General features: G+C 44.4%; 1 protein-coding gene across 1 annotated transcript; it reads right to left on the bottom strand.

Moving 5' to 3' along the window:
- Positions 1-257: 257 nt before the first annotated feature.
- Positions 258-13,681, bottom strand: Lrrc58 (leucine rich repeat containing 58). The gene is made up of 4 exons (XM_032900189.1): positions 13,057-13,681; positions 5,542-5,670; positions 4,180-4,457; positions 258-1,469 (listed from the first exon to the last, which is right to left on the bottom strand). Exons 1-4 carry the CDS (start codon positions 13,539-13,541, stop codon positions 1,261-1,263), a joined length of 1,101 nt encoding a protein of 366 aa, XP_032756080.1. The 5' UTR covers positions 13,542-13,681; the 3' UTR covers positions 258-1,260.
- Positions 13,682-15,716: the final 2,035 nt, after the last annotated feature.

Genomic DNA, 15,716 nt, shown 5'->3' with positions numbered 1-15,716 from the left:
AGGACGGGCATAATGGGCTGTGCTTCACTCTGCAGTTTTTCTTTTAAACGTAGAGGAAGTCTTGGTTTAGTAACCAACAGGGGCAAAGGAGACACACTTGGTGGTTAAAATCCACCCCATTCCACATTGAGACATGCTTTCATGTATGTAGCCCAGGTTGGCCTCAAATTTACCATGGAGCCTAGGTAAACTTTGAAGTCCTGACCCTCTGCCTCTACCTCCCACGTGCTGGTCTGGAGGCATGCACAAGTATCTATGTCCAACGTTTCCTCATTTAGTCTCATACTGTAAAGCAGGTATTCTCAGACTACTTGTCATCTAGATTTTTTGGTCAAAAAATAGTATTCTGTCTTTTGGTGAATAGACAGAATAAGACTTTAGCCTCTCATTAAGTGTAAAAGCCATTTGCTTAGACGAGATCACTGCAGTTAAAAATGAAGTTAAGATGGCCATGGAAGCAGATGGTGGTGTACACTTGTAATATCAGCAACTAGAGAGGGGAGGTCCCTGGAAGATCTCCATCTTCCAGGTGGATGTCTGAGTTCCAGGCCCTCGGAACTCGGGTGTTATCTATACGATTGTTCACTGGTTGGTTAAAGTATATTCCAGGTGTTTTGCACAGTGTCAGGTTGTAGGTTGCTCTGAAATAATTTCTATAAGCTTCCACAATCTTACTAGCATTAAGGCACTATAACACATCACTGCTAGGTTACATAAAGTTAGTAACAATCACACAAAACAAGAGCTGGTTTAAATACTCCATTTAAAAGTTATAGTCCTTACTGTCCAGTCAGTTGGTCAGAAAGGCTTCAAAAGTCCAGGGGTGCACAAGGAGAAGGCTCACTTTACTTATGTATAGTGTTCAGCATAAACCAGGACAACCCTGGTAACAGAACTGTGATGACCTCTTTACTCAACTCAGCTGTCCCAGGTGACATCCCTTCGGGTGGATTTCATGACTTTTCTTCAGAGTGAACCTTTCTGTTAGTGTTTCTTCAAAGACTTACATGAAAATTGTAACCAATTAACTGAATTTTGAATTGCCATTCACAGTAAGTTTACAGTCAAAGACCCTAAACATGGAACTGGACTCATTCCTCCCAAGTGTGTAGATAGAACGCAAAACCTTTCTTTCACATCATGGCAACCCTACACGGACATTCAAGATGAAAACCCTCAGGTCTCCAGTCAACTTCAAGACCCATCTCTCTGTCAGTCATTTCTGCTCAGTGTTTTAGTGTTTTCAATGCCCACTACTGCTCAACCAAGGAGAACTTTCTGCATTCTGTGTGCAGCCACACTGGCCTCATCTTCTGAGTCAGACTCACTCTGGGAGGTGGAGCTGTGTGAGGCAGAGCTGCAGGGGGAGGAGCACTCTGGAGAACACAGATAGTGCATGAGGGGGAGGCGGTACTTCCCGCAGAAGTCCACGAACTTAATCTGTCTGACACAACAGTCAAAATAGACTCCTGGAGGGAAGAAGAATACGAGAAGTCAGTACGCGTCGAGAACCACAGTTTTTTAAACCCTTTTCTAGCACATTACTCTGGAGATGTATTACATATAAACTCTCCTCGAGAATCTTAAGGAGAAGCATTAGAGCAGTTCTTTCTAAGAGCACAGCACAGAGACATAATGGGAGATCTTCCGGGTGGCAACATGATTGCTAAGTGAATGCCAGGAAGGCCAGAGAGATGGCTCAACAGATAAAGGTGCTTCTGCCAACCCTGACAACCAGAGTTTGATCCCTAGAATCTACGAGGGGAGGAGGAAAGATTTGTTTGCTGTGATATAACTCATTCCTATTCTCAATCACTTCTTGTTTTCTAAAACAAGAAAAAAGGCAAGACAATGTATCCGAAAGCAGCCAGCTGAGAAAGGCCAGGATCCTGTTTATTTAGCAGATTTTCTCTGGGTTACTTGGGGAGCCAGTATCTGACAGATTATAAGATGTGTAAAGTGCCCTATTCTACACCCCCTCCTCAGTTGCTAGCACTGTCCTACAGTTAGAGACTAAAACACACTTCCTTCAATACTGATTAGGGAGTAACTACCATACAAGAATTTGCAGAAAGGAAATAGCTATTAGTATCCATTCTTATCTTTTGAGAAACCAAAGTCACTTATAGCCAGGGCACGCCCATAAAATTCTAGCTTAGCTGTGAACTCCTGATCTTCTTGCCTCTACCACCTCCAAGGGTTTAGGATTAACACACATGTACCATGACTGGGAGAGCAAAACCAACAGAACAGAATGTCACCTTATATTTAAGCTCTAAGCCTCCATGCTGCAAGCTGATGATCTCATTCAGCGCACACAGAGTCAGGTCCACTCTGGTAAACTAAAACTGGAAATTCCCTGATTCGGTTCTTAACTGCACTGCTGAGCTATGACTCTTCAGTGAGGCAGAGCCACAGTTAGAGTAGGGGGAAGCAAAGGCTGTGTTGCGAGACTCTAGCTGAACCTTTAAAACACATTTCTCTAGAATACGAAGTCCATTCCTATGGCTACAGTACAACCAAACTAGACAGACTGTGGCACAGAAGAGCAATCTCGAACTTCACATCTAAGTTTCCCAACTATCGTCTATCATATGATGGACCAAATATTCAAGAATTCATTCATTCACAAAGACAGGCTCTCACTATGCAGTCCTGGCCTGCCTGAACTCTCTGTGCACACTATGTTGATCTCCTGCTCATCGAGCTCATGTGCCTGTGCCTCCTGAACACTGGGAATAAAGGCATGTGCCACCCGGCATGGCTCCCCAAAGCTTCTTATAGTTTACTACTCTTAACAACTTAGAAAGTAGACATATCAATAGGCTTATAATAAATCCTAGTAACCCTGTTAGCTTCCTGTGAAATTCTCATCTCTAAATGTTCAAACTCTACAAAGAGGAAGTGTCTTATAAATGTCATGATTTTTAACTTACAGTTCAATAAGGAACCTGGGGTGCTGGAGTAGGGAAGCATGTAAAAATGACTGGTTTTATTTTACTGATGGTATCTGAAATTTTAAACTAATAATTTTTAAGGCATTCCTAAGATAAACAGCTCTTTGGAATACTAAAGAAGTCCATTAAAAAACAAAACAAAATAAAAAACCAAACAGTTCAGAGAAGAGAATGAGGCACATTTCCAGAAGAGGATGGATTCTGGGCATAGGAGGTGTCATCGGGACTCCCTGGTGTGAATGCTACCTCTTACAAGTCTCCACACCCTAGTTTCAACAGTGCCCTGCCATCACCAAAGCTGCTTCAGGATGAGGCCTGCAGGGGGAAGGCTTAGCACACTCACTAACCAGCGTGCACCCTGCTGAGAGAAGGCAGCCATGCCAGCTGAGAGAAGGCTCCTCTTTACACGCAGTCTTTTCATCTTGTAACAATCTCAGAGAAATTTAATTTGTTCTCCCTTTACCTGTATACTACCTCAAGACAAGACTTCCTGAGAACACACCTTACCCCAGCTTTGATATTATTATGCAACATTTTCTTGGTGCTAACATTTGTCTTTACCCCAGTACCTTATTTAAAAGCAGTATTCTTCTTCAAATGCTCTAACTGTGAATCCTGAAACACAGATTTAAAGTGGCTGCCAGAAATGGGCAGCACTCTCATACTCTCGCCACATAGCCACTGCTCCTATACGTCTGTAAGCATGCCCTAATGCAGTGGTTCTCCACCTTCCTAATGCTGTGACCTTTAATACAGTTCCTCATGGTATGGTGACCCCAACATAAGGTCATTTTTACTGCTACTTCAGAACTGTAACTTTACGAGTTGTAATGGAAATATCTAATATGCAATCCCTGTGAGTGAAAGCACTGCCCTAGTGGTTCCTGATACAATGAATAGTGAGCCTTCACATAAACATGGAAGACAGCCAACCATTTTAAAACTGTTCTTAAAAATTAAGACTTTATTTCTTTGTGTTTCCTTTCATTTTACCATCTTACTTTTATCATAATGTTCCAAGACAAAATGAAATTTCCAGGGTGAAAGTTCCTTGTATTTAAAGCTAAAATTAATGTGAAAATAGTTTTTAAGGAAGAAGGAAGCTGAGGGGACAGAGCATCTTACTTTCTATTAACTGCCTTTCAGTGAGAGAAGCCTTTAATTAAAACAACATCAATATTTAAAAATAGCTAAATGAGTGAAAAAGGCCAGATCAACTTACCACCACACTTCGGGTTTGGACAATTGCTGGCAGAGCCCAAGTATCTAAGAAGATTCCCAGGAAGATCATAGGGAGTGTAAGAAATACTTCGGATCTTAATGGTCCTTGCAGCTAATTCCAGAAGAGTTGGAGGGTCATACGTTAAATCTCTAACAAAACGGACCACCAATGGGTTTCCTCGTAAACTCAACTCTTCCAGGTGAATAAGATTGAGGATCTCTCGAGGCAGGTACGTCAGCAAGTTATTGTGTAGACTGAGGGATCGAAGCGAATGCAGCCTAGAGTGAACGCCATGCAGAAACCAAAGGCCACGGATGAGTAACACAGTAGATGTTATACTTACATACATTTCTATATGTACAAACATGTCTGTGTAAACACAGGGTCTGAACTTCCCATATGAATTAACAGGATTAAGGTCAATAAATGAAAAATCAAGTATCTAGAACCAGCTCAGGATACAGTTTTAAAAATGCCATCAAAGACTACCCCTCTGGGACCTTAAGAGTACTGAAAACATTGACAAAGAATTTTGGGTCCTAGCTGAGATAAACAATAGATTTAAAGACACTAGAGGGAATATTATATTACTTATACAATAAAAAGATTTTACATATACTATGAATAATGATCCTTTTCATTACAAAGCCACATCAGGGCAGGAATGCTTACGATCAAATACAAACTGTCAAGTTCCACAAGACCCAAGGAAAGCCATGCCAAATTACTACTCTATTTTCTCGCTCTCTCGCTCCCTGAAGCCCTTTCTTTCCAGTAACAAGAAGAAAACTGAATGGTTGGACCAATCAATAAAGCCTGTGCCTTGCAGGCACAAGGACTCAAGTTCATTTGTGAAAATGCCAGCTTAATAAAAAAAAAAAAAAAAAAGTCAGGTGTGGTGCACACTTGTCCCCCCACACTGAGGGGCAATTCCCTGGGGCCCTGGCCAGTCGGTCTAGCCTCCTGGTAAACTCCAGGCCAACGAGACACCTCCTCCCCCATCTCAAGGAAACGAATGGAGCCTAGGTCATGTTCACATGCAAGTGAACACAAGCATGCACACTTGCACCTACCTGGGTGTGCACACACTCAGAGCTGAGCAAACATTTTGAGGAATAAACCAGAGCACTTAACTGTAAACTATTCAGCTCATAAAGAGCTGCAGAGCTGTTAATTCCAACTTTTTTTGAGACTTCCTATTTTTCTTTTCCATTTAAACTGAGGTCTTACTTGTAGTCCAAGTTGGTCTTGAGCTTAAGGTTTTCCTGTTTCCCCTCCCTAGTGCTGAGATTACTGGAAGAGTCTTAATTCCTTTCAGCGGTTCCTAAGCACAGATGTCTGTTGCTATGGCTGACTACTCACTGTGAGAGCTGAGGAGGCACACTTTGGATCTTGTTGTCACACAACACCAAGTAATTCAGAGAAGGCAGATTTGCTAGTTCTGGTGGGATTTCTTTAATGAAGTTTCCTCCAAGGTATAAACATTCTAAACTGCAAAAGCAAATTTAAAAAAGGTAAATAAACACAGGCTGGTCAAGAGAGTCCATTGTCTCTACTAGAGTAAACGCAGTTCATCCACTCACTCACCAAATGTCTTACTCAGGATCTGCGGTATGCCAGGCGTATCCCGGAAAGAGAATGCAATCCCCAGGGAGCTTATACCATATCTTGTCAGACAAGACACTGCGTGCCCGTGAGATAATTCCTATTTTGGATACTAGTATAGCAGCCTACTTTCCCCTCTTAAAGCCGTTGTTTTATTTTACTTGTGTGGTTTGCTCTACCTCACACCATACTCCTTGCCAATACTTTAATTTAAAAACAAAACAAAACAATCTGACGGTGTGAAAAAGGTACCAATCTGTACTTTCCATCTATAGATCTGTAGTTTGATAAATAGTGAAATTTAGTCTCAGCTTTCTGTGTTCCTGGTCACTTAAGATCCTCAAAGCATCTCATGTCCAGACCATTTGCCAGTTTTCTCAAGGGTTAGACAATTTCCATCACTTTGGTGAAAGCCTTGCTGTTAAATATGTGTTCTGCATAGCTTTGTTTCTTTGTGGCCTACTTGTGTTTTTATATGTATTAAAAGAATTCAAGCTGGCTTTGTAAAAGGACCAATTCAAAAGCTTTGGCTTGTCATTTGCCTTCTTACTGGATGCTAGTCTCCTTTATAACCACACTGTTCTCTTCAGGTTTCTGTCAGTTTTGTTGCTGTGATTTGCTCCCTATCTACAACAGCTACACTGCAGACACAGTCAAGCTCCTGACCCTAGACCTTCCAGTTGGAGTGTTACTTAACTCTTATGAAGCATGTCTCTTTGTCCCTTTAAATCCATTTTGCTTTAAAATCCCCTTCCCGGATCATCAATGTGCTCCAGCTTTTGTTGTTACTGTTAGCATTTGTTACTGGCACTGAGCTGTTATGGTCATCTGTGATCCCCTCCCATGTGTTCACTGTGAGCTTGTTCCCAGCTGGTGGAAGTAGGTCACTAGTGGCAGGCTGCTGAAGGGTAATGCTCAGTCCCTGGTTCTCGCCATCTACCATGTAATAACCAACCTCTGCCACACATTCCTCCTTCAGCTGAGCTGCTTCCCATGCCTTCCCACCACAGGAACTGACTGTCAGTTCTTTCCTCAAGTCACTTCAGTCAGGAATTTTGTTACTGTGAAACAAAAACATCAAGGCAACTACTAAGCAATTAACAGGCAGGTAGGATTCAAGTAGAAAAGCTCTCAGGAGATCAGGGAGCAGAGCGAGGCAGGGACCAGGGACTGGGTACCACCTTCAAAGCCCCATTCAGGTTTTAGATGGGGCAATACAAGATTTCATCATGATACTCAGAATGGGCTGCAACTTAAAAGTTACAAAATATTTATTTCTAGAATTTTGCATGTAATATTTCTGGGTCACAGTTGATTGTACGTAATTGAAACCCAGTAAAGACATATCATTAGTTGGTGTGGGAGACTACTGTATATTTTTTCTAAGATTTTTAACTGAATTTTTGTAAGTGTCCATTTTAAAACTTTTCTTGGTGCTTCATTGAAAAGTTCCTTTCTTGCCTTCTGAGTCAGGCAACACATTAAGTCCTTTACTGGTAGCTCCCTATCATAGACATTCCCACAGATATAATTACTCTGCCTTTTATAAGCTCACCTTCTGTGTTTGCTATGTGGTGATTTTAACAGTGTATCAATGGTATTCTTTCTAGTTCTGATTCTGTAAAGCTTTTCAAGTAGTGTCCACTATCCCCTTTAACCAGTTAGACAAAAATGCTTTTCCCTTCTTCAGTTTAACAAAGTATATTGGATATAATTTTATACATATATACATGCTCCAAACTATGTGTTTAAAGAAAAATGGAATTAAAGTGAAAAAGGATGGCACAGGTGCAGAAAACACGCATGCACACGCAGGCAAAAAAAAAAAAAAAAAAAAAAAAGGCTTCTTGAAGTAACATCCCTGTATTGTCATTTACCTTCAAATGCTATCTCCTTAAACAAGACTCAAAAGTACTTACAGAAAGAAAGGATTTAGTTCATTTTATACTTCTAGTTAACAGTCCATCACTAACTAAGGGAAGTCAGTGAAAGAATTTGGAGACAGGAACTGAAGTAGAAGCCTTGGAGGAATGCTGCTTATTGGCTTGCTCTGTCTGCGTGCACTCACTCACTTGCGCACGTGCGCGCTTTCTCTCTCTCTCTCTCTCTCTCTCTCTCTCTCTCTCTCTCTCTCAGTAGGCTGATATTCTGACATTTATTAAAACAATGCTATGGTTTAGTAGAAACAGAAAAGAACCAATTCAGCTTTCTTTCTTTTTTTTTTTTTTTTTTCGGAGCTGGGGACCGAACCCAGGGCCTTGCGGTTGCTAGGCAAGCGCTCTAACTACTGAGCTAAATCCCCAACCCCTCAGCTTGCTTTCTTAATAGCACCCAGGACGACCAGCCCCAGAGGTGGCATTACCCACAGAGAGCAGGGCCCTCCCACATCAATCATCAATTAAGAAAATGGAGGACAGGATAGTCTTGTGAAAACATTTTCTCAATTGAGATTCCTCTTCCCAAATGATTCTATCTGTGCCAAGTTGTAATAAAACTGGGCAGCAGAATAGCCCAACACACCAGGAAAGGAGGAGGTCAAGAACGGTTTACTTCTTTTTGAGTTGTGATCAGTGGGGTCCCAGAGATCCCTAAATATTACAGGCTATTGACAGTGCTTTTGATTATCCTCCAGATCTCGATGGTAAGACTAAATTGCTGAAGACACTATGTATATGAACCATAAACGATAGAGAAATCAAATGGGTCTTGATCAGAAGGCTTCATCTCTATTGGCTAGCTGAAGGTGCTATGTATGGTAGCAGAGAAGAGCAGTCTCACCTAGCAGTGAACCTTCCAGGTTACAGCAAATGGTCTGAGCTTGAGTACCCCACAGAGGCAATAGTGGCATGGCTGCTACAGAGTAACCAACCATGTTCTGACTGGATTTAAGGCCTCTTCCATAAAATGGAACCCATAATGGGGCAAAAAACCCTGTGGGTATGTCATAGACACTAGGGGAGAACGATTATTATTCTACTAAATGGATTAGTGTTAAAAGGACTGACTTACTGCATATACAAACCAGGGCTTCTCTCAATCATAATCAGTTTCTACTCTTTGAAGGAAATAGAATTAACAGAGACCCACAATCGGCTGACATGCAGGGAATAAAAGACCCTAAGAGGAGTGTTAAGCCCTAAATTGGGTATCCATGTCACATACATACCTCCAAGGCTTAGGACTCTTCAAGAGTAGGTAGAAGGACTCTTGAGAGTCAGAGATGGTGGATAACTTCAAGGAATCAGTATTTTCTAGACAGAAGAGGATCACTGCACATACAAATTCACAGCAATTGTGAAAACAGGTAAAAGACCTGTGCAAGCTCAATCCACACAAAATCCCAGCGTGGAGTGGAAGAGGTGGATTCAAAGTCCCACCATTAGCTGAGTTATTATGTAAGCATTTGATAGCTACCGGGACGGGGAGAGTCTGTTTCCTTTAATTGGTCAACCATACTCCAGAGCAGGCCAACACCCAGGGGGAGCCAGGCAACACAGTATGAACTTGGTGGGTTTAAAAGAGAAAAGAAGATGAGAGAGAACTTGAAGTTGGGTGGGTACAGAGGTGGGAGTGGAGCTGGGAGGGAGGAAGGGAGACCATTATCACAATACATTATATGACGTTAAAGGAGGTCAACACAGGGCCACTGACATCCAGGAACCCACTGTGTGACTGTAACGGGGAAGGAGTTACTTAACGCTCAGCACATCCTTCTACTGATCTTGTTGAGTTATGTCTTCCCCAGGCCATCACTGCAGTTTAGCGTTAACCTTCAGGGATCAATTCTTAGCTTTCGTCACGATCCTCTTATCTTTGATAACCACGTTAAAAAGACACCAAGAAAAGGTCACCAAAAAAGAAGACATCGAAGGGAGAAAACATGGGAAAAGGATTCACAAAACACACTTGGCTCAGATTTAGTCTCCAAATATCATCCTGGATGCCATACAACCCACTTACTCTAAGTTTGCTGCTCAGGGAGTAATAAATTAATCTCTTACTCAAGCAGTTTCTGAGCTACGGAGGGATAAAACCCAGTTCATTAGACGAAATGCTGAAGTGTGAACTACTCTATCATTCAGCACTGTACAACAAAAATAGGCTTGGCTGCACAGAAGCCAAAAACATACGTTTATTTGCTGATGAATCCTATATGAACAGAATTTATATTCATAATGGCCTGATTTAGATCAGGGGAATGAAGTCAATCATAAAAATAAACAAGAGTTCCAGCACCCACTTACTTGCTATTTTTTTGGAAGTCTTTTTTTTTTTTTTTTAATTTAAAATTTTGCCACTAAGGGAAGGGTCATCAAGTAGAGTGCACAGAGCTCAGCTAAGACCTCCAGGAGGCCCGGAGAGACCAGGGGTGCATGCAACCAAGACTTATTCTTCTTCACAGAATGCTGCCAATGGAGGGGAGTTCCTGTGGCACATATATGCTGTGTACCTTTTAAAAACTGCTCTTCTCACTGTTCTTTACAAGGACAGAATCTTCTTCATGTGCCAAAACACTAGACGTGGCTCAAGCAGTGGCTCTTGCCTCGCGTGTGGAAGGTCATGCAGTCCACCCTTAGCACCAGGAAGGGAGGGGAGGAGCAGAGCAGCACACTACAGCACACACTACATGACAGGCTGGGTAAGTTACACAGATTTTGGAAGAACATGATGTTCAAGAGGGTTCAAGTGACTGTAACAGCACCTCTCCATTTCCCACCATTAACGATCATTTCAGAATAGTCAGCAGTCTTTGAGAACTGAATCACTGAACTCTCTCACTGTGGCCATGATCTGGCCTCAAGCAACTCATTCACATGAAATCTCAGCTTCCTCATCCTTGAAAAGAAGGAAATGAACTAGGTCATGGTCAAAGCTGCTTCTTTCTCTTGGAGTACAATTCTGCAATGAGCCTGTTGGCCTGTATCCAAGTAGAATCTAAACCTTTGTGATTCCTGTTAGTACAGAAATAAAGCGCAGGGCTGAACAACAACAAAATCAGGATGCAAAAAGTCTCATAATATATCAAGTCACAGACACAGTGACCAACAGCCTGGAGTAGCTGTTGTCAGTACAGAAATCAGGTCAACCAGGCAACAATGGCCTGACCCATTCCTCCGAATCACCTATGCCCCAGAGCAGAGCCTAGACACTCGAGTCCTAGCTGGCCACTATGGAAAACTCTTTGATTTGGCATCAGAGACCCCAGAATTCAAATCCAGTGCTACTACTTAATGGGTTTGTGATCTTGAGACCTCATTTCTCTGAGCCTTTGTTTCTTCCTCTAAAAATGGAGAGTGTCTCATCTTAGAATCATAGAGAATGTTGGCACATCTAAGACAGGGCCTACCCACTGCATATTTTTAAGTTTTTAAGTGGAATTTTGCTTACTTCTCTTTCCATGTGATGGAGACAATACTCGCCCGGGGTTCCTCTTAATATACTGGGATTGAAATAAAAACTACACGTTAAAATTAGAGGAAGCAGGGGTTGCGGATTTAGCTCAGTGGTAGAGCACTTGCCTAGCAAGCGCAAGGCCCTGGGTTCAGTCCCCAGCTCCGAAAAAAAGAAAAGAAAAAAAAAAATTAGAGGAAGCAAAGCCTGTCCAGTGAACATAAACCCCCCTAACCGTCCTACACCCTACATTTCCTAGCATTCCTGTTGTAAGTTACCATCATTCCTAGTCTACCACAATGGCCTCCTAACCGGCCCCCAAATCCCCTCATCTTCAGACCCTCGCCACTCCACAGGAACAAGCCAAGTGTGCACTCAAAATGCAATGCTCACTATGGAACCCTTCAAGATGGGATGCCCTGAGTGGCCCCGGTGTTTCTTCTGCCACCTTCCAGGGCAGTGCTCATCTTTGATCAGTTAGGAATTACTCTCCTCCTAGCCCCTGGACGTTCACATTCACTCTTCTACTTACTGGGGTCGGTCTGATGGCTCACGCCTAACCTTCACTGTTACTTCCTTCAAATAAATCAGATGGCACTGACTCAAGGACCCAAACAGGTCAAACCCCTGTTGTTCTGTCTCAGGGTACTAGCCTCAGAGCTTAGGAAAATGTCGGACACACCAAGCGCTCTGTAAACATCTACGGAGGAGCAAATTAGGGGACACTGTGTCCAGAGGCCTCATTTGGCAAACAGGAAGTGCTAAGTGGCCCGCGGAAGGAAGGATGAGATGTGAAGAAAAGGTCTTATTTCCAGTCAATGTTTTCCCTGTGAACTCGAAGGTTCTTTCTAGCTCCACATTCTTTTATCTTGGCTAATCCAATAAAGGAGCTGAAACTATTTAACAAGTGGAAGATAGTTTCTTGTTGTTTTACTTCCTACTCCCCTGCAGGACACCTTAGGGCACTTCTATTACCCTTTTCTGTACCTCCCTACTCCAGTACACTCTACATTACTAAGCTTTGAAGAGGTAGACAGTTCCTGTAAAGAAGGAACTATATTCAATAACATAAATACAATGGAGGGAAGTGTGACATACAGAGGAAGTACAGTTTGGCGTTAATTGACCTAGGAACAGTTAAAAAAAAGGGGGGGGGGAAGGACAGAAAAGACTCCTAAGATAAGATTTTGAAATGTGAATAGTTCCTCAGGGTCAAAGGAAGGGCAGCATGAAGAGGTTTTGCCCGACCCCACCCAATACAAGGACAAGGGCTGCTTTCTATAAAAAAGGGGGGAGTGCAAGGCTCACTAACTCCACAAATGGTACTTTGGCTACGGCTAAAAGGGGCTAACTGGAAATAGAATAAAAACCAAGGAAGTAGGCCAGAGCACTTCCTACGCCACGTTAAACGCCACTTGGATGCAAACGCGTGCAAAGCCACGGAAGACTTCCCAGTAAGAAATCGCCCACCTCTGTTAATGGGCGCCCACTTGGCTCCCTCACTAGACTCCAGAAATAAGGCGAAGTCTTAATAAGGCTTAGTGGCGCATGTCTTTTAGTCGCAGCATTTGGGAGGTAGAGGCAGGCGGATCTCTGTGGGTTCCAGGCTACCCTGGCCCTGGTCTACACAATGAGTTCCAGAGTTCATTGGGGGCGAGTGGCGGGGGTGGGGGTACAGGTAGGGGTGCGGCGAAAATGCCTCAAAGACCTGCGTAGGCCAAACACAACCCAAAGGCCACCACCCACTCAACCTTAGACGCTACAGCGGCGATGGCTCGCCAGTAGCACCCCCTCCTCTGCCCTCCAACACCGTGCCACGGAGCTCGGGCCACCGCCCCGCTCCCCAACCCCCCATCCCAATCCCGTCTCGCAGCCACTCACCTCTGCAAGTTCTCGATCTCGGCGGGGATGCTCTGCAGCTGGTTGCCTCCCAGGCTGAGGGTCTGAAGCGCGCGCAGCTCCAGCAGCGAGGCGGGCAGCTCCTGGAAGCAGTTGCCGCTGAGGTTGAGTACCTGGAGGCTGCGGCAGAGCGGCGACTGGCCCAGGCCCTTGGGCAGCGAGCCCGGGCCGCCGAGCCGGTTGTTCCTGGCCAGCAGCGTGCGCAGGCCGCTCAGCGTCAGCAGCTCCGGTCCCAGCGCCGTGAGCGCGTTGCCGCTCACGTCCAGGAGCTGGAGGTGCGGGAAGCCGCTGCCCAGCGCCCGTGGCAGCGACGTCAGACGGTTGTACGGCAGCAGCAGCCGCAGCAGCGCCTCCCGTGAGCCGCGCCGCTCCTCCGCGCGCGCCTCCAGCTCCAACTCCAGCGCCTCGGCCGACACACTGAGGCGGGACCAGTTGAGTTCGGCTTCCCCGAGCGCGGCCTCCTCCATCCCGCCGGACCCCAGGCCGCTAGCCGAGGCGGCGCGCCCCGGAACCTGAAGCGAGCGCCGCGTCGGAAGTGGCTCGGGGCGGCCCGGCCCGGGCGCTCACCCCGCGGGGTGGCCGAGTCACGCGATGTCCAGCGCGGGGTGCGCGCGCCGCTCGGGGGCAGGCTCCTCCTCACGTGGCGCGCGGCGCGGCCTGCGCAGCGGAGGCCTGGTGCTCACTGGATAGTCTGAGGGAGCTAGGCACGCCCGGGCGTCGCGGACCTCACGTAGCGAGCCGGAAGCCTGAGGCTCCCCAGAGCGGGCTGCTCGCTTTTTATATTCGGGTGCCCCATGGCCTTGGCCGCCAGAGTAAACAGCTCCGGGGCTGATGATCCCGCCCGAAGGCCCGCGCGTCACGGGGCGCCGCCTCCTTTGTTCTCACTTGAGGCAGGGCCCCCATTTCTGCAGGATCCAGAGAGAGCAGCCTTGACTGGAACGTAGCCCGAGATTTAAAGTCTGCAGGAGAGCGGACTGGTGACCCACGCCCCTAGTCCCCACTCCGAAATGTTGAAGTGTATGAGTTTGAGGCCAGCCTGACCTATATAGCGAGTAGCATGCTAACCAGGGCTACAAGGGAAAGAACAAAGGCCTCTTCGAAGCTAAAGCCAAAGGCAGAGAGATTGCAGTCGCCCCATCTGGAAAACTTGCTTAAAGACCTTCCCTTCCTTACTTGTCCTTTGTCTTTTAAAGTAGTAGCACTGTCTACAGAGCAAGTTCCAGGACAACCACAACTATGCAGAGAAACTTGTCTCAAAAAACCAAAATAACAAAAGCTATGTGTGTCGAATAAGAACTTTGCCCACATCCATTACAGAATCATTCCTGTGGGCTTTGGTCTCTCGTGGATGGGAATGAGCTTGGGAGCGGATAGAGGAGGTCCCTTGATTTGATCTAGTTTACACTGAGCTCAGATGGAGAAAGCATTCAGAGAGTCCTAGATAGAATTTAACTGGGAAATTCTTGACTCTGGCTCTAATTCACTAATTCCAGTAGATGTATTTTCATCCTGATCCCATTTCAATTTCAACCTTTTCTGAGATTACATTTTGTAATTTTAAAGTCATTAATGGAAATGAGAGAACTACTTAGCGTTTCTTACTGAGCTTAAGTACAAGAAAGTCACAAGGTTAGGTGGTAACCAGTGGGATTAAATTGTTTTTTTTTTCCCTAAAGAACATAATCTCATGTCCTCAGTCATGTAGATGAGAGACTTCATGTTTCTTCACAGCTAAGCTGTATGGTTGAGTTGACATGGAAGGATATAGTTTGTTAGTTTAACAACCCATGGGTGGAATTAAAAAATGTGTGCCAGGCACAGTGGTACCTACTTTTAATCTCAACTCTCAGGAGGCAAAGGTAGGACTATCTCTGAGGGTCGGCCTGCTCTACAGTTTTTTTAAGAAAAGAGAGAGAGAGAGAGAAAGAGAGAGAGAGAGAGAGAGAGAGAGAGAGAGAGAGAGAGAGAGACTGTGTCTAAAAAATAAATAAATCTGCAAGTGTCTGATCAAAATAATATTCTAGAAGGAACCCTACTGTGATCAAGAATACTTAATGCTTTAAAAATGTGAACCCTCGATAAAAACAACAATTAAACAGTAACAATGTAAAAAATGAGGAAAAGGGATTCAGAAAAAGCTGAAATTACACATCAGGCAATAGGGAAAAGATGATCTCAATAATAGACATTGAAGCTAGGCAGAAAGTCCTGAATAGGACAGAAACTCCCTTTTTAATAAGCAGTGAAGGAAAGAGGGTAGAAAATGGAGCTGTAGCAAAGAAATGCAAACTGATAAATTTTAAGTATACTGCTTGAAGAGCTGAAGGATGACCTACTTTAGTAAGTATTTAATTATCAATAACTGTTGAATTTGGGATAGATGTGAACAGATCACGGCAGAAACTGTCTTCTACAAGTTGAACGTGGTGTTGTTTTTTGAAGCTATAACAAGAAAACTATTACTATCAATGTAAACAGTGCATCTCCTCAATCAGAATCGGCCCCTGTGGAAAGAAAAGGTCTCTATTTTCATTATAGGGCCCACACTCCTATATTGAATTCCCTGCCATTCACTGTTGATAATGCTTCCCATTGTATCTTTGCCCCTTCAATCCACCCTCCCTCCTCCCCCCTCCAGCAAC

Source organism: Rattus rattus, chromosome 4 (assembly GCF_011064425.1).
Source record: "Rattus rattus isolate New Zealand chromosome 4, Rrattus_CSIRO_v1, whole genome shotgun sequence".
Taxonomy (NCBI): Eukaryota; Metazoa; Chordata; class Mammalia; order Rodentia; family Muridae; genus Rattus; species Rattus rattus.
Note: the sequence above shows the minus strand (reverse complement) of the source record. Positions and strands in the feature narration are given on the sequence as shown.